Below are 24070 nucleotides of genomic sequence, written 5' to 3' on the forward strand. Positions count from 1 at the left end.
ATGTTAACGAGGAACTAGACGAAATGTTGCAACTCGGAGTAGTGGAGCCTTCTTCTTCACCGTGGGCATCGCCGATTGTGATGGTGAAAAAGAAAGATGGACGTTACAGATTCTGCGTCGACTATCGCAAGGTGAATGCAGTAACAGAGAGGGACGCCTATCCTCTGCCGTTTGTCTCGACTACGTTAGACAAACTCAGAGATGCCAAATACTTGTCATCGCTTGATATAAAAAGTGCTTATTGGACTATCCCGATGTCTTTAGATAGTAAGCCCATAACTGCATTCACAGTACCAGGAAGGGGTTTGTTTCAGTTTTGTAGAATGCCGTTCGGCTTGCACAACGCTCCAGCAACTTGGCAGCGTTTTATCGATAGAGTTCTAGGCGCAGATCTTGAGCCTTATGTGTTTGTGTATTTGGATGATATCGTGATAGTGACACAATCATTCGAGAAGCACCTAGAAATATTGAAGGAAGTATTTACTAGGTTATCTTCTGCTGGGTTGACAGTCAGTCGAGAGAAATGTCAGTTCTGTCGGGAAGAACTTAAATTTTTAGGATATCTGGTAGACAGTAAGGGCTTGCGCTGCGACCCAGAAAAGGTTTCAGCTATTCTGAATATACCTAATCCAACTAGCGTCAAGGAAGTGAGAAGAATACTAGGTATGACTAGCTGGTATCGTAGATTTATCCCCAACTTTTCATCACTGGTGGCACCTATTACAAATCTTTTACGGAAAAAAGTAAAATTTGTTTGGACCGATGAATGCACATTGGCACTCAATTCTATCAAAGAGAAATTAGTTTCTTCCCCAGTTATAAGCTGCCCTGATTTCGAACGTCCTTTTATTGTCCAGACGGATGCTAGTAATTTTGGTCTTGGTGCAGTGCTTTCACAATCTTATCCTGATGGAGAGAGAGTCGTTAGTTTTATCAGTCGCAGTCTCACCAATTCTGAGAGGAAATTCAGCACAACTGAAAAGGAGTGCTTAGCTGTAGTATGGGCGATAGAAAAATTTAGACCATATATAGAAGCAACAAAGTTTAGGGTTATAACTGATCATTTTGCACTTATGTGGCTTAGTAATTTAAAAGATCCTAGTGGAAGATTAGCACGTTGGAGTGTTCGTTTACAACAATATGATTTCGATATCGTCCATAGACGAGGCAAGGATAATGTGGTGCCAGACGTCTTGTCAAGATCAGTTCCTGTTTTGGATGAAGTTTGTGTTGAAAGTGATTGTCTTTTCCCCGATTATAAGGACTCATGGTACTCCAGAATGATACAGAATATAACTTCACGTCCTCTAAATTTTCCTAATTGGAGGATTTCCAATGGGACTATTTACAAAAAGCTGCAGAGTCAGTATCCTGGTCTTGATAGTGCTGTCTATGACTGGAAAATTGTAGTACCGAAGTCACATCGCAAGAAAATTTTGGAGGACTATCATGATAGTCCGATCGCCGGACATGCAGGTATCTATAAAACCTTTAGTAGAATTGGTAACAAATTCTATTGGCCAAAGTTAAGGTCGGATGTTGCCAATTATATCAGACACTGTCAGGTATGTGCCTCTCAAAAACCGGAGCAAAAACCTCCAGCCGGTTTCATTTCCACCCGTCCAGATATCACAAGGCCTTGGGAGTTTGTGACTTTTGATATTGTTGGTAAGTTACCTAAGTCCACTTCCGGTTATATGTATATATTGAGCGTACAAGATTATTTTTCTAAATATTGCGTGTTTTTACCAATGAGATCGGCCAATGCTAGAACAATCGTTCGTCTTCTGGAAGATCATGTTTTCTTGGTTTATGGAGTACCACGGTTTCTTTTATCGGATAATGGAAAACAGGTAGCTGGTAGAAAAGTTAAAGAATTAGCACAAAAATATAACGTAAAATTCATCCAATCACCAAATTGGCATCCGCAAGCAAATGCGTGTGAACGCCAACATCGTACCTTGAAAACCATGATTTCATCATTTGTGAAAGATAACCATCGAACTTGGGACATACTTCTACCCAAGGTTTCTTGCGCAATCAGAACATCTCGAAATGAGAGTACTGGTCAGACCCCATATTTCATAAACCATGGTCGTGAGATGATTCTTAATGGCTCAGATCACAACCCACCACCGATAATTGAAGCCGACGTCTCGGATAATACGGACATACCTTCACCCGAAGAGAGATCTTCCGCTTTGAAAGAAGTATTTAAAGACGTTAGAAAACGATTAGATCAAGCGCAAGAGCGTGCTCAGAAGTCGTACAACCTACGTCGCCGTGATGTCCAGTATGAGATTGGTGATCGAGTATGGCGCAGGAACTTTCCTCTTTCTGATGCTGGACGGTATTTCACAGCAAAATTCGCACCAAAATTTTTAGGCCCTTTTAAAATCCATCGTAGACTCAATCCATGGACTTACGAATTGCGCGGACTCCGTGGTTCGAAGGGTGGCGTTTGGAATGTGAAAGACTTGAAACCAGATTTGACAGCAGCATAGTTCAATTTTCAGTTCGTGTAAGGATGTTATGATTATACAATATCTGGAACTCGCCACAGTGTCGATCGTGGCCATTTGTTGTAAGTGGATAAAGTTTTCTGGATGGATTGTAGACGTTAAGTTATTTGACAACTGCGATTTGTTGAAGGAGGTTGTGCTGAATATTCGTAACATGGCTTGAAGAGGATTAGTAATCAAATCACTTTCCTTACACGAAGTTCTCTTTTGTGAATATATTTTTTTTATATAGTATTCTATTACAGTTTATGATGTTATTCAAATTATGTTTTTTTTTGTTCGGGAGTTGCAATTACTTCGATATTGAGTTTAACCAACAGATACGACCTTGGAAAAATTTCAGAAGAAATTTTCCTGGGAGTGAAGGGGGAGTTGTTACGGGTCAAAAACTCACAACGAGCTTTTTAATGTTTGCAGGATAATCACCCTGTATTTCGAATATGAAGGCTGATTATTTATCAACTGATTCAAATTTATAGACAACCAACTTCTCTTTGAAATCATTGTACAATGGGTCATATATCTAACGGGCGCTTTATCGGCCATTGTCGATTTAAAATATACCATTCGCTTAAACAGCTTATCACCCTAATTTCATATGAATTGTTTTTCAATTCGTTTTTCTGAACAGGCTTTTTCAAGTAAGGAATTGGCGAGCGATTGTAAAAGATTTCGACTGATGTACCTAGGTAGATTAGTGCTGGTTTTCTGTTTCGTAGTGAGAATGCGATTTTGTTTATTTTCCTATAGGGATATCTAGCTTCTCATAGAGTTTTCGTGCATTTGGTTATAAATGCGAAAACGTGTTTCAAGATTTGTTTTTTTTGGATTTGGGAAAACTGTAAACAGCACTTGTGTTCGATTGATCACGCGGAAAATCTTTAACATGAAGCCTACATAACATCTCAAGTGAGTAAATATAACTGCAACTTCCCGGTGTAACATTTGCTAATTTTCTTTTTTTTTCTGCTGCGTTCAGGGCTTTTTATATATACCACAAAGAAAAGGTCTGACTACCAATACAAACAAGTTGGGCTATTAAGACGGTTCTGGAGACCTCTGTATCCTGGGACTTATCCTGGAATTGGTGGCATAAAGATAAGTTTTATGTTTGTATCGTCTCCAACATCGATAGTCAGGTCCTGTACATTTAGATTCTCTTGTTGCTTCCACAAGCAATCGTTCAAGCGAAATCGTATTGGGCATTACCCTATTTGAAGATAAAACAACGACTGACAGTTATTTATAGTGTTTTCTTTAAATTTATAATTGATTTTATTGAAGTCATGAAGTTCCATTAAGTGGATTGTTGAAAATTACGATATATTTGGAAAAGTATGTTAGCCGAAATATAGATCTATACGGAGGTATAAAATTAAGTGTTACAAAATTTGATATTAAAAATATCGCCATGAGTTCACAACAATAATTTATGTGAATATTGACATTCCTAATAACTTTTTGCTGGGTCGAAATAAATTGTCTCTGAACCATTTTATTTTGTTCATTTCATAAATTTTGTTGTAACCATAACTGGAAATTTGATAACGGCACACCGCCTATCTGAATTTGGTTTGTATGGTATTCTCGCTTATACAAATTCACTGTTTCGTGATTTATTTTGTGAGTTAAGTATTTTACATGAACTACTGATTGGTTTAAATCACGTGGCGCTCATTTTTTTTTTCTTTCTCCAATTATGACTCACGCCCACTCTCTGAGTTAGTCGGCGACCGATCAGTGGTTGAGCTCCTGGAAACCGTATAAAATAGGTAGTAGAAGCCGCGTGGTAACAGGACGTTCGTTTTCCCTCCGTATATAGTGTGTGGATTATTTTAAACGCACTATCATTTATAATCTAAACAAGTTGGTATTTTGGCTGTCGAAGAATCCAGTGCCCAGTACTTTGTGTCGTCAGAGAATACGTAGATTGAAAACATACCGAACTGCGACTCATCAACGGCAAAATGCTCTCCCATGCAACAGCTAATCAAATGAGTACTATGGAAAAGCAATTTAGCATTATAACGAAGTTGGTTGATACCAAAAAATCAAAATAATTAAAAAAAGATGAGAAATTTTCTCCCCTATCACCTTATTTGTACCGCGACTTATGAGACACCCTGAGGGCAAATGCGACGAAAACAACCATCAACGATCTCTTGTAATTCTACAAGAATAGTTTTCCTGCATTTCTCTGGATACAAAATCCATCCGGATCGAGATCCCTCGTTTCCTTACCTTGTACGGGAGCCTTATAATTTTTGCATCCAAAGTCGGCGATTCAAGAAAGTAAAACTTGTTATTCGTCGACATGAACGGGGTGTTTATAGTTAAGAAGCCGTTGGCGTCGGGGACGTAAAATTTGCCCAGTTGCGTTTGATCTCTAGGGAATTGATACCTCCACGATCCCCGGAAGTACACGGCGTTAGCGATCACCATTATAGCGTCTTGGAGGTCACCTGGAAAAAGAAATGTTTTAGAGTTATTGATAAATGCATTCGCTTGTCGTAAATGTGTTTGAAATGTATCAGTTTGTACTGATCTGAACTACTCCGTCAATCTGTTATTGAAATCGGATATACCCCAAGGATCTATCCTTGGGCCTGTTCTCTTTTCGCTTTATACAAGTCGAATTATTAAACATATGAAATATTGTCCCATACACCTTTATGCAGACGATACTCAAATTTACCATTCATTTGATACCAATGACATTGTTGATGCATGTGAACATATCAATGCATTAGTAGTTTCATCTTCAAACCACGGTCTACAGATCGATACTAAATCATCTAGAGGAACAATTCGTTCAGGCCAGTCTCAACACCCTACACAGTAGGTTAATGGACTGACACCTATCAGAAAACAACTACTCCCCTGGCTAATACCACGAAGGGCGTTGGATTATATCCGACAGGTGTCAGTGCAGGATTCTTCACTGAAGTTATTCCTGCATATGCTGTTGGCCATACAACTGCCGCAATAGATTTTCAATTATTGGAACACACTTGCAGACCGGTTTCGGGCTGTTTGGCCACTCGTCAGTGCAAGGTAGTGTATATCATCAACATAAAGTCGATGATTTCCGATAATTGAAAATCGAATTCCGTCAGAGTATCATTCCTCGAACTAAGCTGAAGACTACAACAAACAACAGGTTTGTCGTCGCTCCATCTGCTTGTGAACGAGGTAACCAACTGCATATCCAAATTTGCCCAATTCCTCGTAATGATATACACTACCTTGCACTGACGAGTGGCCAAACAGCCCGAAACCGGTCTGCAAGTGTGTTCCAATAATTGAAAATCTATTGCGGCAGTTGTATCGCCAACAGCATATGCAGGAATAACTTCAGTGAAGAATCCTGCACTGACACCTGTCGGATATAATCCAACGCCCTTCGTGGTATTAGCCAGGGGAGTAGTTGTTTTCTGATAGGTGTCAGTCCATTAACCTACTGTGTAGGGTGTTGAGACTGGCCTGAACGAATTGTTCCTCTAGATGATTTGATTTATAGCCAGTCTTCAAGTATGCCCACTGACTATACGTGAAAGATCGATACTAGTACAGCTTGTCAAATTTAGGAAGAGACTTGAGAATTATGTATCTCTCTCTCCCGCTCTCATCGTCTTCTAACGAACATACATCTAGTGGGTGTGACCATAACGGAATTCAGAAAGCTCCTTCTACATTTGATATGCTGTGACAAAATATTCAGGCATGCCTTTTCCACAGAAGTAATCAAAAAGGAATCTACTATCTTTTTTAAATGAATTCATTCGTATGCTTTATAGTTGAAAGAGTTATTGCTGCGAAAAATATTCTTCACAATATTGTGAGGATCAACTTTCGTGAATAGTTCAATTATTTCACCAAAAAATGTCAGACCTCATTTTGCAATGGTTCACAGATACTCATACTTTTGTTTAACATATGATCGGACGTTGAATGTTTTTACTTCGAAACTAAATATATCAAATCATCTGAAGAAACAATTTGTTCAGGCCATTCTCTACTCCCTACACTGTAGGTTAATGGACCGAAAACTGTCAGGAAACAACTACTCCCCTGGCTAATACCACGAAGGGCGTTGGATTATGTCCGATAGTTATCAGTGCAGGAAATTTTACTGAAGTTATTGCTGCATATGCTGTTGGCGATACATATACAGTGCATTTCTTTAATGTCCCCCTTTTTATTTTTTGAACGGGCCAACTCAAAAAATTTAAATTTGGGATAATGAAGTAAATGAATGAATACTTTATTTCGAACTGAAATTGACAGATGAAACTTTCAAAATGGCGACTGGGCACCATCTGGGAAAAAATTAAATGTAAAGGCGGGTCTTGTGACACATCGGTGGTCGGTCGGTAACCAGGCAGTTCTACGTGGATGCTTTGTTCACTCAATCAAATTGACTGCCGTGTTGGTCGGTGGTTCAAGCCCTAGTCTAAATGATCGATTTTCACTTCCTATCGTTCAACGGGAGGTGCTACAGAATGGCCAGCCCGCTCGCCAGATTCAATACCTTTGGACTTTTTTCATGGGATTATTTGAAGCAAAAGGTGTACTAAACTAAATTTGATTCAATATTGGATATACGGCAGAAAATAATACTAACTGTGTTCTAAAATGTTCGGCGTGAAATATCGGATAGGCTGTTTATATGTCTAGAAGTTCAAGGCAATCATTTCGAGTATCTTCTGAACTGACTCCAAGCTCATTACCTCATATTATGTGGTTAAATGTCAATGTATTCAGGCAATTATTGAAATTTCCGTCATTTTGTAGTAGTTGAAGATATTGACATTATATTCTAGGGTTATGAAGCATTTGTCAGGAGCTTCAAAAAAATGTATCACAAAACCCCCCTTACTATTTAATTTTTTCCCAGATGGCGCCCAGTCGCCATCTTGAAAGTTTTATCTATCAATTTCACATCAAATTGAAGTATTCATGCATTGATTCCATTATCCCAAATTTCCATTATTTGAGTTTGCCCCTTCAAAAAATAAAAAGGGGGGTCATTAAAGAAGTGCACTGTATGTGAAGAGTTTCTTTCCTTATACGAGAAATTGGTCGAATTTCGGATATGCGGTTGGTTACCTCGTTCACAGGCAGATGGGACGATGACAAATCTGTTGTTTGTTGCCCGCTTCAGCCTTGTTCGAGGAATGATACTCTGAAGGAATTCGATTCTCAATTATCGGAAATCATCGACTTTATGTTGATGATAGACACTACCTTGCACTGACGAGTGTCCAAACAACTCGAGGCCGGTCTGCAAGTGTGTTTCAATAATTTAAAATCTATTGCGGCACTTGTATCGCCAACAGCATATGCAGGAGTAACTTCAGTGAAGAATCCTGCAGTGACACCTGTCGAATATAATCTATAGTGTCGTGAGTTGAGACTGACCTGAATGAACAGTTCTTTTAGATAATCTCATTCATAGTCAGTCTTTAAGTATGACCACTGACTATATGTGCAAAATATATCAGTTGCTCACCGGTATCAACTAATTTAGAAATTTTTCCATTAGTCAGCTTTTCCACCCAAGAGTTGATAGTTTGACTGGCATCTGGAGAGTAGCTGAAGTTCGTTGGTACAATATCAGCTTTGAAAGAGTCTTGTGCAATGCTGGCAAATTTCTGCTTGGGTTCGATTGGTGTATCTAAGAATATTCTAGTTCCCATATTGAGGACATACTCTGACGTTTCTGTTGCCTGAAACAACAAACAATATTTCATTGTTACATTCTTCTCACTTGATAAGTACAGAATTCATAAAATGCGTCTTGAAATACTATTGTTCCATTAGAAATTCTTTTCTCTCAAAAACTTTGTTTTTTTTGTTCTAGTTGGATGAAATTCACTCACCTGTAACTTATTGAGAATGTCGCGGTACTGCTCTTGAACATCCGCTTTATCAGTGAACTGCAGTACATTTTCAAACTCCCTTTTGGTGACTCCGCTGGATCCTTCGTACAATAACGCTAAGACTATTTTGATACTGATTGGAGATATCAATGTATTCCTGAAGTCAGAAGAAACCTCCTAGAAAAAATCGATCATTTTCATTTGGAATTACACACATATCACCGATATAATTCGAATACTATTCAAAAATACACACAACAGAACAGTCTAGGGATATTTTTATAACATACTAAATATCATAAAAATAAATGCATGAGGTCGTTTAATTTCGATTAAATTGGTACACTCGACCACCCTGTAGATTTCTATGGGTTAAACAAAGCCTGCAAAAACGGTAACTAATCTTTCATCAAGTTTTTTACACACTGTAGGTTTTTGGCAAAAATGAATAATCTGAAAGTGTCGAGTTTGTACATTCTATGCAGTTTTTGCTCAGCAATTGAACTGGAAATATTGTGCTTTAACATGGAACGCCATCACTTACCATTGGCTGAGATGAATAGAGCTGTAGGGCTTCTTCAAGGTGGCATGCGACAAAATGATGTAGCTCTTCGTTTGGGGGTCTCCCAAAGTATTATCAGTCGATTGTGGATGCGTTTCCGTGAAACTGGCAGTCCAGCCGAACAACATCCAGGGCGAGAACGCGCTACAACTGCAGTTCAAGACCGATTTTTGGTCTTAACCGCAAGAAAACAACCGACAATCACAGCACATGAGTTGGTTAACGTATTGCAGCAGACGCACCAGGTAACTATTGGTCGTGATACTGTCAGAAATCGACTGCATGAAGCAGATCTCCACAACAGAGGGCCACTTAGATGTCCACAGTAAGACTGTGGAGACGACCTGGAAATAATGAACGTTTGAGACACGTCCAGGAAGTCCACACATATAGAGGTGGTACAGTAATGCTATGGGGCGGAATCATGATCGGTGGCAGAACCGATCTCGTTTTTCCAAACGCTCCCTCACAGCTCGACAGTACCTCGACACCATTCTTCTACCTATCGTCCGTCCGTTTGCTGGTGCTGTTGGTGAAAACTTCCACCTAATGCACGATAATGCTCGTCCACATGTCGCTCGTCTAGTGACTGACTGGCTCACCAACGAAGGAGTTGATGTATTGCCATGGCCAGCACAATCACCGGACCTGAATCCCATCGAGCACGTGTGGGACATGCTTCAACGAAGAATTACTCCGCATATGGGGAACATTCACACAACGTTTCAATTGAGAGAACTTTCAATCGCTGAATGGGCAAATGTACCTCAACAAGACATTGACAATCTCATTTTGTCGATGCACGATAGATGTAGGGCCGTAATAAACCAGCGTGGAGGCCATACTTTGTACTGATTCCAATTTTTTTTGTGTTATGATTTTTTTTCGGGGTGCCAAAGAAGAATTTTTTTTTAGTTTTGCTTGTATGCGCACTCAGTATTTTTGACCATTTAATAATTTTTGTTGTAAGTTACATTCGTTTAATAATCACCCGTCAACTTTTTTTTTCCCTGAAGCGATCTAAAAAAAAATATTGCCATTTTTAAAAATATCCCTAGACTTTTCCGATGTGTGTACATAAAACTGTATTTCCACTGATATTATTTGTTGTTGAGTTCCTCATTGCAATGAACGAATTTTCTGTTTTTTCCTGAATGAAACTTTCAACATTCAATTTCTCAATAACGAATGAATCAATTTCGAAAAAAATCACAGAGGTTATAGAGGGACAAAGGACCTTACAAATGATGTATCACTCGACCCCTCCATGCCATTGAAAAAAATTGGGGAGGTAGTTGCCTACCGCAGTGGGGTGATGTTTCGGGTATGATTTTCATATCAGAATTAGTCCTCCTAGAAATAATAATTGACGTGTTCTTTAAAATTCTCAATTACACGTCCGTTTGTGACTTACAACAGGAGTCTAGTTTCTGTTGGAACGCCCTGTATGTTCGAGACGAATGTACACACATGACATGCTAATCGAATATACGAGTCCGCGAAATTTCAACATTCACCTTATTTTTTGAATAGTTCACTGTTTGTTCAGAAGTGATAAATGATGTTCTCAGTCGATATTTCATTTCAGTCATCAATTATTTTGTGACAAAAGATGTTCATGTATCGATATATTTTTTTTTAATAATATACCGCAAGATCAGCGTTTTGGTTTGTCCCACGTTTGAAAACATTGTCAACGTATAGTTCATGGTTTTCTGTATGAATTGACTGGAATTAGCATCAAATATTGAAGAAATTCAATACTCTACTTCAAAATCAACTGCGCAAGGGATAGTGTCACATGTTTTTTGTGAACGTTTCAAGTCTTCATGATATCAAGTAGGTCATCTAATGTTCATGGAAGTTTTACAGATATGAGTCGCTACACTAGTGTATAATTATCGTAATTTTTCCTTGACAGAGCCAGAGAAATCAACTTCGAAACTAAATGTTTCAGGTCCGAAGTTTCCTTGTCTGAAAATGCATATTGAAATTGTCAATGGAAATAGAAATATCTGATTCCAAATACTTGAATGAGTTGATGAATTGTGTGTATTTTCTATAATGTTATCCAATTTGGTACTGAAGAGCCCTAAGGCGAGTGTCTTAAGGCGAAACATCGATGTATACCAGTGAGGATGACAGTGTTCCATGTAAGTGCAATTTGTTACCATTCATTTGAAGTAGAACTCCTGTGAATGATATCTGAATTTCATTCCATAACGAATGTTGAAATACAAATTGATTAGAGATAAGTATTTTCTGTATAATTCAGTATTCATGTAGAAGTATTTGTTTCGAAAGAATATTTTTTTTCTTCCGTGTAATTAAATGTTCATATGAAAGTAGCTGTTTCAGGAGGACTTTCTTCCAGTTTGTGTCTGAAAGTTGCTTCTTTACATGATCTACACATGCATGTATAGACTTACTTATTTTCAAATTGATTACTTCCTTCCTTTCTTTAGAAGATTCCCACATTTTTTGTATCAAGATGGAGTAGTAGAAAGCCAAAAACTTTCTATCCCAAAAATTATTCACTCCAGAAAATATAACCCCTTCAATTCGACTCAACAGAAATAATGTCAAATGTTGAGATGAATCGAAATTCCCAAACACTCCAATTCCAAGAGAAAATTAAATATGTTATTTGGTATGAACAAAACGTAAACATTCTTCCGATCGTTCTATACTCCAATACCGTATTTCTTAATGAAATGGCATTTTTCTGTTTCTCATCACCATCACGAATTACCTCGTCGACATTTTCAGCAATATTCCACAAATTCCTGCTAATATTTCCCAACAATTCTGCGGACTGGATCGATTCCTTCACAACCATAAATTATTCGAAAAAGCTGCTAATTAATTCTAGATTTCTTGATTAGGCTTATTATTTCCTGCCGGAGGAACGAATACCTACATTCTCGAGATTCTCGATCATTCGAAAACAATAAAGAGTATTATTAGTGTTTTCGGTAATTAACTTAACTTTTTTTTTGAACGTAGACCTTTCAGCATTCAGCAGCATTTCAGTTCTTCCCATCATGTTATTTGTATTTCTCATATCAATGTTAATTTTTTGTTACTCGAAACCAGTATATTCGAATCATTTTCAAGATGAGAGATTAGATTTTTTCCATCGAAAACAAATCTCTTCCGAAAAATATACCACTTTCAATGGGAAGCTTCTTCAGGGCAGTAAAAATGAGTATAAAACAATTGAACCAACATATGAATTGATGGAAAGAAGTGAAATATGTGTGGGATTTCTTGTTTAGCAAATGTCAACGGATTCATTGTGCATGCTTATTTCACAAAATACTGATGGATAAAGTAGCCTTCTATCTCGACAGCCAATGATTACCTAATTGTTAATACTATTGCTGTGATAAGTTGAAGAAGAAAACACAGAATGATAATTACTCGGTTTTATTTACTTGCAAGGTGAAACTTAACGACAGAAATGATGACAAAGAAACCTTAACTTAAGTATCTTAGTTTAGGCATTTTAATATCTAACAAATAATTGAAATGAATCACAGTAAAACAAAAACACCAATGAGATTTATGTAATTTTGATTTTCCACCGACAATACTTTGTAGTTGTGGATCAATTTTACTTGTACCAATCATCAAAAGAGATTTGAGAACATTCTTTGTGTACTTCGTCTTGAAAAACGTTTTCTCACACAAGTAAGTAGTACCAAAAACAGAAAACAAACCACAAGCAAATTTATGCAAATTATCAAACTATTTCAGTGAAAGACTCTTATAAAATTCCAATAAAGATGAATTTTGATATTTGTTCTTAAACATATCACTGCACCGTAAATCAATAATTTCCATTTGGACTTCCGGAGCCAGGGTTTCAATTTCAGAATCAAAAGGATTTTGAAAATGCTTAATTTCATTCGCAATGACATCAAAATCTAAAAAACGAGTATCAAAATTTATCTTCAAAGCACTCAAAGTTTCGATTGCAAAATTGACGGGAAATTCAGTCTCTGTAGTGCGGCTGAATGTTTTACATGTTTCAAAATGTGTGAAACATTTTTCACGTAATTGCGATTGTAATAGTAATATTTTCTGCCTGAAGGATTTGATATTGGTGTATAAATCAGGGAGAAGCTAATTTTCTCCTTGCGATCTCACATTCAATTCGTTCATATGATTTGTCAAATCGACAAAGAAGGCTAACTTTCACATCTATTCACTATTTTCTAAATCGGCAAAAGGGAGCTGCTTCTCATTTAAAAAAAATTCGATCACTGCTCGAAGTTCAAAAAAGCGCCAGAGGACTTTTCCGCAACTAAGCCAGCGTACGGCATTTTGATATGGTGAATTATTTTCTCCAATCTGTTGAATAAACTCTCGGAATTGTCAGTGGATCTGATGAAGTTAACAATAGATATGACTGGTTTTAGAACTTCAGACATATCCAAACATTTTCCGCACAAGGACTGTTGATGAATAATACAATGTGAGACTAACGGTTTTGAACCACCATCATTTTCTACAGCCTTTGACACAAGTGCAACCACTCCTTTATTTTTACCATACATATTTTTGCCTCCATCAATTGTTATAGATTTCAAATTTCTCCATCGAAGGTTCTTTTTATTAATGGCATTTTCAACTCCTTTTAAAAATATCTGCCCCAGTTGTCGTGCCGTGAATACTATCAATATCAAGAAGTTCTTCATACACTTCATAGCTTTTATCTACTCCGCGAATAAAAATCAACACCTGAGCAGTATCGACACATTTGTTGACTCATCCAATGCTAAAGAAAACCACTCATGATGTCCATTTTCATCAGACAGATGAGATGATATACTTCCTGCGAAGTCTTGCACCCTCCGTCTTTCTGAGGGAACTGAAAAATCTTTTTTCATGACTTGTACTACAAATTGTTGAAAATAATGGAAACTATCATCATTATCATATAGCAGATACGCATCACTCTTGGTATTCCTGGTATATAGATGATAAATTATATATCACACATGGAAAATTTCGAGGAATATCCGTCATTTTGGAGAGGTTGTAGCAGGAGCAATATTTTCATGTCAAATTATTCATAAAACTTATGTACTTTATGGTTCTCCTCAAAAATTGTTACTCAAAAAATTATTCATTTATAAAATGTTTCAAAAATAATGTGAACACATTTCATTTTTAGTCACCTTAAGGTTTGAAGCAGAGACTCACCTTAAAAATTTTCCAGTCAAACGTGTCAGACCAATTGTTACTGGGATAGTAAATGTCTTCAGGGAGAGTGGTAAGATCTATCCCCCTAACCGATATTCCCAAAATAATACCTGAAATGAAATATCAGTCAGATACGGTTCTGATTTCAAGTGTTACCAGTCCATTCATTGAATGAATTTTTTATTTCCCTTTAGCTCATTGTATTTATTTCAATGCCAATGAAGTTACACCTTGATGAATTCAATAACCAGTTTCCTTTAAATGAATCGGTGAATAATTTCGTTATCTGTATGTAACATTTTGGCTTTCAACACCTGATAAAACTAAAAAATTGGTGAAAATGAAGTTGAACAGCTTCAATGGAGATTTATTTGGTGAATAATAATTATAATGTTTATGCATCGTATGATATATGATACAAGATATAAAATAGAAAAATAGAAATGAAAACATGAAATAAACCAGAAATTTGTAATGTGGCAAAATAACTTATGATGCTGGAGTTTTTTCCCAACACCAAATCTTTATTTTTAATACTTCGACACGTGTTTGGATCACCAAGTGAACATCTTCAAAGCGGAAGAGCAAAACTAGAAACTAATGCGAAACTAACCCTATTTATGCTATATGGTATCCCATACAGGTAAACCATCCAGGCGTACCACCCATTAAGGTATACCAACCTAAATTAATTTTACAATTTTGCCTTATCTATTATTTTACAAAATATGTTTATATAAAATAATTTTCAGCTATATAAAAACTAATTTCACAATATTGCCTATCCAAATTTATTTTTGCAATGTGTCCTTATGTAGTAATCAGTAAACCCAACAATATTATTTTATTTTAACAAGCTATATAGTATGCTCTTTGTTATAAGTCCGTCATCGTTATTCATAATATTATTGTGTTTACTTATTTCTACACTCTCATAGGCATCTAGTTGCCTGTTGTTGTCTTCCGTATTTTAAGTGTGCTATGTGTTCCTTATATCTTACTTTGATAGATCTTTTTGTCTGTCCATGAAATTTTGCATCGCAGACTTTGTCTTTTGGACTTCCCAAAAGGCTCTGTAGTGTATGACTTGTTTTAAAAACCACCTTCATACCTAGTTCCTTGAAAATCTTCCCAAAGTTCCTCGTATATTGGTGGAATGGAACTGAGATAGATTTATCTTGGTTTTTGTCCTTTCTGAAAGTCGAGATTTCGTTCATTCTTAACCTGAACTTCTTCTTCCTTATTATGTCATCTACAATACCCTCGAGAAACTCGAGTGGCTGCTATTTCCTGTAAAAAATTCAACCCAGCACGTTTGTGCTGTCCACAGTGATATGAACTGTCAGGAAAATACCTGTACGTGCTTGTTTCTTTTCTAAATATATCATATTATAACCCTCCATATTGGCTCCTCATTACCAAAACGTCAAGAAATGGTAGTTGTCCCTTATATTCTAACTTTAACTCCAGTAATATTCGTTGCAAAATAACTTGATACTTTCGAAAAGTTCATCATTAGAAAAATAAATGGGAGTTACTAGAAACTCAAACAGTTTGTAGTAGTAGCTTGAAGTAGTTAGAACGTTGGATTCCAGTGGCATTAGTCCTGAGTTTAATATTCACCAACGGTGGCTTTTTCAACATTTTTTTCAACCACTCAATATTCAAGTCATTTGAAATCGAATAAAATAGCAAGAATAGGTCCTGGGTTCAATTATTACCCACGGTGGCTTTTCCAATTGAAATTTCCTCATATGCACACTTACAAAAATTGATTTTCAATTGTTGTAACCTCCAGTACACGTTTTAGATGTCATTCTTCAATTTTATATGTTTGATTTCACCAATTACGCCTACCAGATTCACTATTTAATCTTGTTTTATGAAGTTTCTGTTATACAGATCCACTGGATTTTTGTTTGAAATTTATTAAAACTTCCAACTGATATACTGAGTTCATAAATATTTGATATTCAGTTGTTCATCAATATCCTGCTTCATAGAAATTTTCAATAGTAAGTACACAAACTTGTGTTACGAAGAAGAACTGTAAAAACCACAAATCATCTGGGGTACCTGAACATGGTGGATCGCCTTGGGAAGAACCAGCCACAATTTACAAGAACAGATTATTAAATATTTAAACACTTAGCATTCACTTCAGGTAAACTCTATTTGTTCAGCATAATTAGACAGCAGATAAATGGTAGGCTTCAGTAATTTTGGTGCACAGAGTTGTATCCGCTCAAAAACTCTACAAAAACAACTATAGAATAATATTCTAGGAACAAACTGTAGGGCTGTTCAAAAAATAACGTGAGAATAAAGTGGAAATCGTTCATTTTCATATCAATATACAGGGCTATTCAAATTCGTTTCTGTACATGGGGATCTCGTAAACGATAACAGATAGAGTTTTGTTTAAGTCATGGCAAAGTTGCATATTTTAGAGACCTATTCAATGATGTGGAGGTATCGAATATAGCTCTTTCGGTTCTGGAAATATACAGGAAAAACCAAAAAATCTCAAATTACTTTTTTAATATATCTTCTTTATTCGCAGACATATTAAAAATCTGTCCACATTTTGCTATTTGAACTTGATGTGAGCTCTCAGAATATATCCATGAATCGTTTATACAGGGTGTCATCTGACTTGGGCCACCACCATCTTCGAATTTTTAAATACGGACCTGTATTTTTTGTTGTAGTTTTTGGATCGTAGACGTTCACTTCATACTAAGATATCAAATTCAATTTTATATTTCGGGATTTTTCGGTAATATTCGATTATAATTGTGTGAATTATTCCCTTTTAAATTACAGCCCTGAATTTGGTTGACTGAGTTGAATAAAAACAGCAAAAATAGCAACTTTCACGTCTCCCTATTCATATATCATAAAATATTTATAGGTACCTATTCATATTTTTTCCATTGCTCTGAGCGTTTTCTACAATGAACTTCGAATAAGAAATAGATATCTATCCACCAATTGGATTTCTCCATGATGCATTGTTTGGTAGACATGCTATGAATAGCTTGAGTTGCCGTCGTGATTGTCACTCCACAATTTTTATTTTCAAACTGATTAATAATTTAATTATTGACCCAAATATTGTGCAGAAACTCAATTTTAATGTACCTAGACCGACCTCTAGAGTGGTTAATTCTTTTTATCTGTCAACACCACGTACAAATATTCTGAAAAGTTCACATCTGCATAACATGCAGTTAATTCTATATGTATTGTTTTTTGTGATTTGACTTATATCACTGTTCTGTAGTTGGATGTAACCTATGGAACAGTGTATTAATAAATAAACAAATAAATAAATAAATGAATCAGGAGTTCTTGCCACGTAGACGTACGATCAATAAGATTTATTATCTTGAAATTATGCGAAGCGACACGAAAAAAACGTCCGGTATTGTGGAAAAACAATACTTTGCTTTTATCTCACGATAATACACCAACTCACTCGTTATTGCGTGTTCCTAATTCTTTGGCCTGAAACAACTCGGTAATCATGCCGCTGCCACCGTTTTCACCAGATTTTGCCCCCCGCGACTTTTTCTTCATCCCAAGATTGAAGAGACTCATGGAAGAAAGGCATTTGCGATGATCGAGGAGATTTTTTGAAGTGACCTTACATATTCAAAATGATTCATAGAGGGACAAATCCTCTATGTATGGATAGAAACGAATGTAAATACACTATGGATGTTAATAATAATAATAATAATAATTTTTTATTATTTCCTTGTTAAAAAGTACATTGTTATACGTACAGTGACAAGGAAAACGTCTGAGGGTAGGACACGTTACAGAGTATAATGTTTGTAGTAATCAATGATCTAAAAATATGATACATATAGGTATATACATATAATTATTTGTTTGGCTTAGATTATGTAAAAAAAATAACTATAAATAAATGAAAGTCAATTTTATCACATAGGTAGTTGTGATATTTTGTCATTAAAATATAAAAAAACAGTTTAAAATTCGTCAAGTGTGTTGCAATTTTTTTCAATAAGTGCCTTTTTCAGTCTTGATTTGAAAATGTTAAGATTTGGTGATATTTTAATTGATTCTTCTAATTTATTAAACATTTTTGGTCCAAGATAAAGAAAACTTTTCTGATAAAGAGTTGTTCTATGAATATTGGGCATCAGTTTGCCTCTAGAACGAGTTGGATAATTATGTTGCTGGAAAGGTGTATTATGCTTGTTTCTATAAACGTATATACACAATTCATAAATATAGAGACCAGCAACAGTTAGTATCTTGAAATTTTTAAAAGCATTTCTACATGATTCTCTCCAACCAATACCGGCAATGATTCTTACTGCATATTTTTGCAAAATAAATATTCTTTCAGCAGCAGATCCGGTACCCCAATTCAAAATTCCATATCTCAAGTGGCAGTTTATGGTCGCATAGTATAAGCTCAGTAAAATCTCTTTACTACAAAAATTAGCCATGAATCTCAGAGCATAGCAGTTTTTTCTCAATTTAATACAGAGGATCTCAATATGAGGAGTCCATGTGAGTTTGTAGTCCAAGGTGACGCCTAACATTTTTGTAGAAGTACAAGATTCAATTGGCAGATCCCCATTTTCATGGATAACAAAATGTTCGGGCCAATTACTAATTGTGAACTTCATCATCACAGTTTTAGATGTATTGAGTGTTAAGTGATTTTTTTCTGCCCATATGTTTACTTGTTTATGTACATCCTGGGTTCTTTCCTGTAGGGTCGTTACATCAATTTCCTTCACTATGAAATTTGTGTCATCTGCATACGCTACTGTGTGAATAGTTGACAATCCTTGAAAATATTTCATCAGGTCATTTGCATATATCAAAAATAGTATAGGTCCAAGGATTGATCCCTGTGGGACACCCTGCCTAATGGTTGCCAACTGACTGAGAGTGTTTCCAACACTGACACGTTGCCCTCTATTTTCCAGGTAGGATTTCATTAAATCTAGGGCAACTCCTCTTACACCATATCTTTCCAATTTCCCTAATAGCAGGTCATGATTAACGCAATCGAAAGCTCTGGAGAAGTCTATGAACAATCCGCAAATATGGAATTTACCATCAAGTGCATTAATAGTCCTCCCTGTCAACTTTCTAACTAAACAAGATATCAAGGTCGAACAAAAGTTGACTGAAAAGGTTTCCTTTTCAACAATTTTTGATAGGAAAAACAAAATTATTCCATAACTGTCTGCCGAGAGGGGGCTCCCAACTGGGGGTCTTGTGATGGCTCGTTTGATAGGTATTTCAATTCTCTGTCCAATTTTTCATTTCCAAAAATCAAGTCAGCCGTTCCTGGGTAATTAGCGGTTTTATATTATGAATTAGGTAGATTTTCAAACAGCATGACCTGCCGTCATGCTGTTTGTATTCTTGAAGTTCTTAGAATGGAAATCCATATTTGATTGAGATTCACAGCTTCTTCTCTTCTGTTGAAACTTTCCGTATGTTTGTGTCTCTATTGCCTTCCGTTTCTGTCGGCTATGGTATCCCTGGTTGAAGGAAATGAGTTTCGTATTTTCAAACAGAATCCTGTGCTTTCCTCCACCGAGTGTCTGCTCCGCCACAGCTGACTTGTCTGTTTGGCCCCGTTTATAATCTTTTTCATGCTCCTTCAGCCTAGTGTCCATGGATCTTTTGGTGATTCCCATGTATACCTTCCCAAAAGTGCAAAATATGCGATAATCGTCTGCTGCTTGCACATTACGGGCAATAGTTAGTTTTCTATCGAAAGGCAATTTTGAGAAACTTTTATTTCATTACAATGTTGAAGACCAGTACCTTCAAACTCATAATGTCATTACATGAAATCATATTATTTTCACACACATAAAAAATGGAGTAATTTGAAAAGGAAACTATCATCATTGGAGAGAAAAATAAAAAAACAGGTCCCAAATGTAAACCTTGAGGTACTTCCAAAGTGATTGACTAAGGTGAAGATTTCTAACTGATGACTGATAGAGTCATTTTCTCTCTCTCTCTCTCTCTCTCTTCTTTATTGGCCGATGCTTCCTGTTCAGGCGCAATTGGGGCTAGCTCAATACGGGGGGTTGTCCTTGTCTGGGTTAGCACTCAGTAACAACCCTTATATTTTAATTCTGAATCATGCTGTCGTCTTCTTAGTGTTTGTTCGTCTACTTCTTCTCGTGCTATGAGAATGTTAGGGATTGACAAGGATACACAAACAAAATGTTCTGGGATATATGATGGAGTTTAAGTATAGGAATTTAGTTTATTAAAGGTTTATAGTTTGATTTTATTGTAATCTAAAAATTGGATAAGAATCTTTGTGATTTGTATATTTAGATTACGAAAAACTTGAAATATGTTAAAGTTGGAATTAATACCATGTTTAATAAGTTCAAAATAAATATCTCTGTTAGGGATAACATTGATAGGGCATTCCAGGAAATAATGGTTTACGTTTTCTACTAGACCGCATTCACAGTATGGGTGATCAACTATTCCTAACTTGTACTGATGTTCTTCAGTATGACAATGACCGGTTTTCATCCGTATTATGGTGGTGATGTGTCTCCTATCTATGTACGGTAGGGATAATATTGCTATTTTACTGGGGTATTTTTCATGGACTTTGTTATAGGATTTACCTGTTTTTATAATGTCATTTTCCCATAGCGACTTAAAGTTTTTTATGATATTATTTTTTAAAATCGAGTATATTGTGTTGTTGTCTATTTTGATTTTTAATGGGATGTTCAAGTTGGTTCCTATTTTTGCTAAGCAATCTGCTCTCTCATTCCCTATGATGTCTGACTGTCCAGGTATCCATGCAAATTTGAAAATGATATTGTTTAAGAGGCGTGATATGCCATATTCCTGATCGAAAGACTAATGTGGTCGATTTTGGACGTGAACTTTTTCAGCAAGATTTTTTCTAATGCACTTTTGGAGTCCGTAAGTATTGAATTTTTTTTTTAATTTTTTCTTAAACATGTCATCATACCTTCGTGGATAGCTATTAATGATAGAGTCATTTTATGTTCGCACTGCATTTAACCTCTTATGACATCAAGGCTTTCATTGCCATTGATAAATGTGCTTGGCATAAAAAAATATATTTCTCCATCCATAGACATTACTATCAACGTTGTTGATGGAACGTGTATTGAAAAAAACAGTTTATCAATTATTGAATACCGTTAAAGTGATATATTTCACGACAGAGAATGTTTATACATACACGTTATCTTTGAAAAAATATTTTTATCCCTGTGATATATTTTTTCATTTTGATATTCTTTAAAAAAATATCAACTTCACAGTGGAATATAATATATTCTTTCTCGTCTGAAATACGGTACTAATTTGAGTTGTGTTGATTATTGAATTCAAACTATGTGCAAATTATTATTATTCACAAGGACAACCGTAATTTATGTTAACCTCAAACTACGAAAACGTGATTCCCGAATGAATACTTTCCAATACGTTGTGCATTGAAAAAACTCAACTTTTTGTGATACTTCCAACAATTTGTCTCCACTCACCTATAAACCACAACACTAACATCCTTCTAGGCAAATCACTGCTCTGAACTGAACATCAAATAAACTTGATAAATCGTATGGTGACCCCTGTCTTATAACTTGTTTGGTCAGTTCCAATATCTCAACTAAAACACAATATATGAGGAATATTTTTCCCATCAACTCATCATCATACCGGCAATCGCAAGGATTCAATAACATTTTCGATAGTAGTATTTTTCAAATTACCGGCTGTGGAGTAATTGCATCAGAAGGAAATTCCCACAATTAGACAGGTCCGGATTCAGGCAAGGCGGATTTGATAATATTATTTGCGTAATAGTATTTGGTGAGTCGGTCCTTATTCTAGGGAAAACATGGAAATTTCAGCTTGTCTGAGGCATGAAATGGTAAATTGAAAAAATCTTCATGGAACTCTTTGTTTTGAATGACTATCGAAAACATAAGAAAAATCATCATCTCATTTCATCTGTCATTTTGAACGTAACTCCCAAAATTAGTTCCATGTTTGTCACTTATGTAGTGTTTCATTGAAGAGAAGATTGAATCGACAAGTTGTATTTATTTATAGTAATAAATAAACATGTAGAAACGTTTTTCTATGCATGAATGCATAGAAATTTTGGAACATGTGGAAGGGCACATATCGAATATGTGCACGGACCACATAACACCACCTTTAACACAAACTTCACGGCTAAAATCATAAGCCGTGAAGAGTGAAAGACCATTAATCATCCCGAAAACATGTTTGGTAAAAACACCTGGTATACAGATGGATCGAAGACCAAACATGGAACGGGAGCTGGAATATACCGAGCGGATAGAAATTGGAAACTACAGTTATCCGCTAGGACTATACACATCCGTCTTCCAGGAGGAGTATATGCTATCTTGCAGTGTGCAAGGCTTATTAAATTGAGACCTCAAAGAAATGAGCGGATCAGCAAGAGCGCACTAAGGGCTCTGACAAACCCGAAGGTGACATCAAAACTGGTCTGGGAATGCCAGACTGAATGAACTTGCAAAAAGGAACAAATTAACTTTGTACTGGGTGCCAGGGCTAATGAATGCGCTAGACACGGATTATCAACTTCATATATAGGTCCTGAACCAGCTCTGGGGGTACCAAAATCATTAGTACGAAACCAGATTAGAACATGGACCAATAAGAAGCACACAGAGTACTGGACAAAAGTACCTGGCAACAAACACAGTAGAACCTTCATTAGGTAACCGTCCGAGAAAAGAACCAAAGAACTACTTCGATATAGTAGGGATCGACTCAGAATGAGGGTTACTAACCGGTTATTGTCCGCTTAGAGGACACCTGAATAAAATGGGGCTGAACAACGAAGACCTCAGCTGCAGATTATGCAATGAAGGGATAGAAACAGCTCTACACATCTCATGCGAATGTGAGGCACTGAATCACAGGAGGCAGGCAATATATAGACGTACAAAATTACGTCCAGAAGAATATGACGAACATCCAACACGCAACCTGTACAAACTAGTACAGGGAACGAGACTGATGGAATGAGTGTCATGAGAAGATGGGAGAATGAACGCAATAAGCCCAAGAGGCTGCAGTAATTTCTGGATACTTGGACTAAATGGACAAGTCAGACAGCTTCCAAGGGACCAAAAAAAAACAGTAGAAAATGATTCATTTCAGGACTCTCTTTGATTTGAATGACTATCGAAAATATAAGAAAAATTATCATATTACTTCATCTGTCATTTTAAACGTATCTCCCAAAATTAGTTCCATTGTCACTTATGTAGTGTTTCATTGAAGAGAAGACTGAATCAACAAGTTGTATTTATTTACAGTAATAAATAAACATGTAGGTACGTTTTCCTATGCATGAATGAACACTATATGGCTATCGAAAAAATTGAAAAAGCAACTTTCATTTTTATCATTCAAATCGTACTGGAAACAATTGGCTCCATATCTGTCATTTATGTGGCGTGTTCCATTTGAAAAGGAGTTGATTTGACAACTCGTATTCATTTACGATAATAAATAAACATGTACGTTTCTCTATGGGCAATTTTTGATGATATATCGTTACTGAACATCAAATTTCTCTTCCAGGCATACATAAGTGACTTTATGAATGTGATTGTACGTTACTGACATCTACCAGCCAGAAGCTAAACTGAATTATCATCAAAATGAAATGAAAATTTGATAAATTCCAGTAGACAGTTATCAGGAACTGATAACTATTTCAGCAGCGCTAAAATTTGGGAAAAAATGAATAGCACCAACGTATAGAGTACAAAGGAGTTCGCAGTATGCAAATTCAATCATTTAATTAT

At 36.1% G+C, this 24070-nt stretch overlaps 1 protein-coding gene across 1 annotated transcript in view; it reads right to left on the bottom strand.

Moving 5' to 3' along the window:
- Window positions 1–21939, bottom strand: part of LOC111514564 (serine protease inhibitor 2) — a 35178-nt gene extending 13239 nt beyond the window's left edge. The window contains exons 1-6 of the mRNA XM_074177484.1: window positions 21915–21939; window positions 21740–21864; window positions 14178–14287; window positions 8405–8581; window positions 8035–8251; window positions 4764–4984 (exon numbers count right to left, since the gene is read on the bottom strand). Coding sequence (XP_074033585.1) covers window positions 4764–4984; window positions 8035–8251; window positions 8405–8581; window positions 14178–14287; window positions 21740–21761 — 747 coding nt within the window. The 5' untranslated portion in view covers window positions 21762–21864; window positions 21915–21939. The remainder of the gene's footprint in view (window positions 1–4763; window positions 4985–8034; window positions 8252–8404; window positions 8582–14177; window positions 14288–21739; window positions 21865–21914) is intronic.
- Window positions 21940–24070: the final 2131 nt, after the last annotated feature.

This window comes from Leptinotarsa decemlineata, unplaced genomic scaffold, assembly GCF_025532065.1.
Source record: "Leptinotarsa decemlineata unplaced genomic scaffold, Ldec_3_MD MMD2_tig00002974_RagTag_RagTag, whole genome shotgun sequence".
Taxonomy (NCBI): Eukaryota; Metazoa; Arthropoda; class Insecta; order Coleoptera; family Chrysomelidae; genus Leptinotarsa; species Leptinotarsa decemlineata.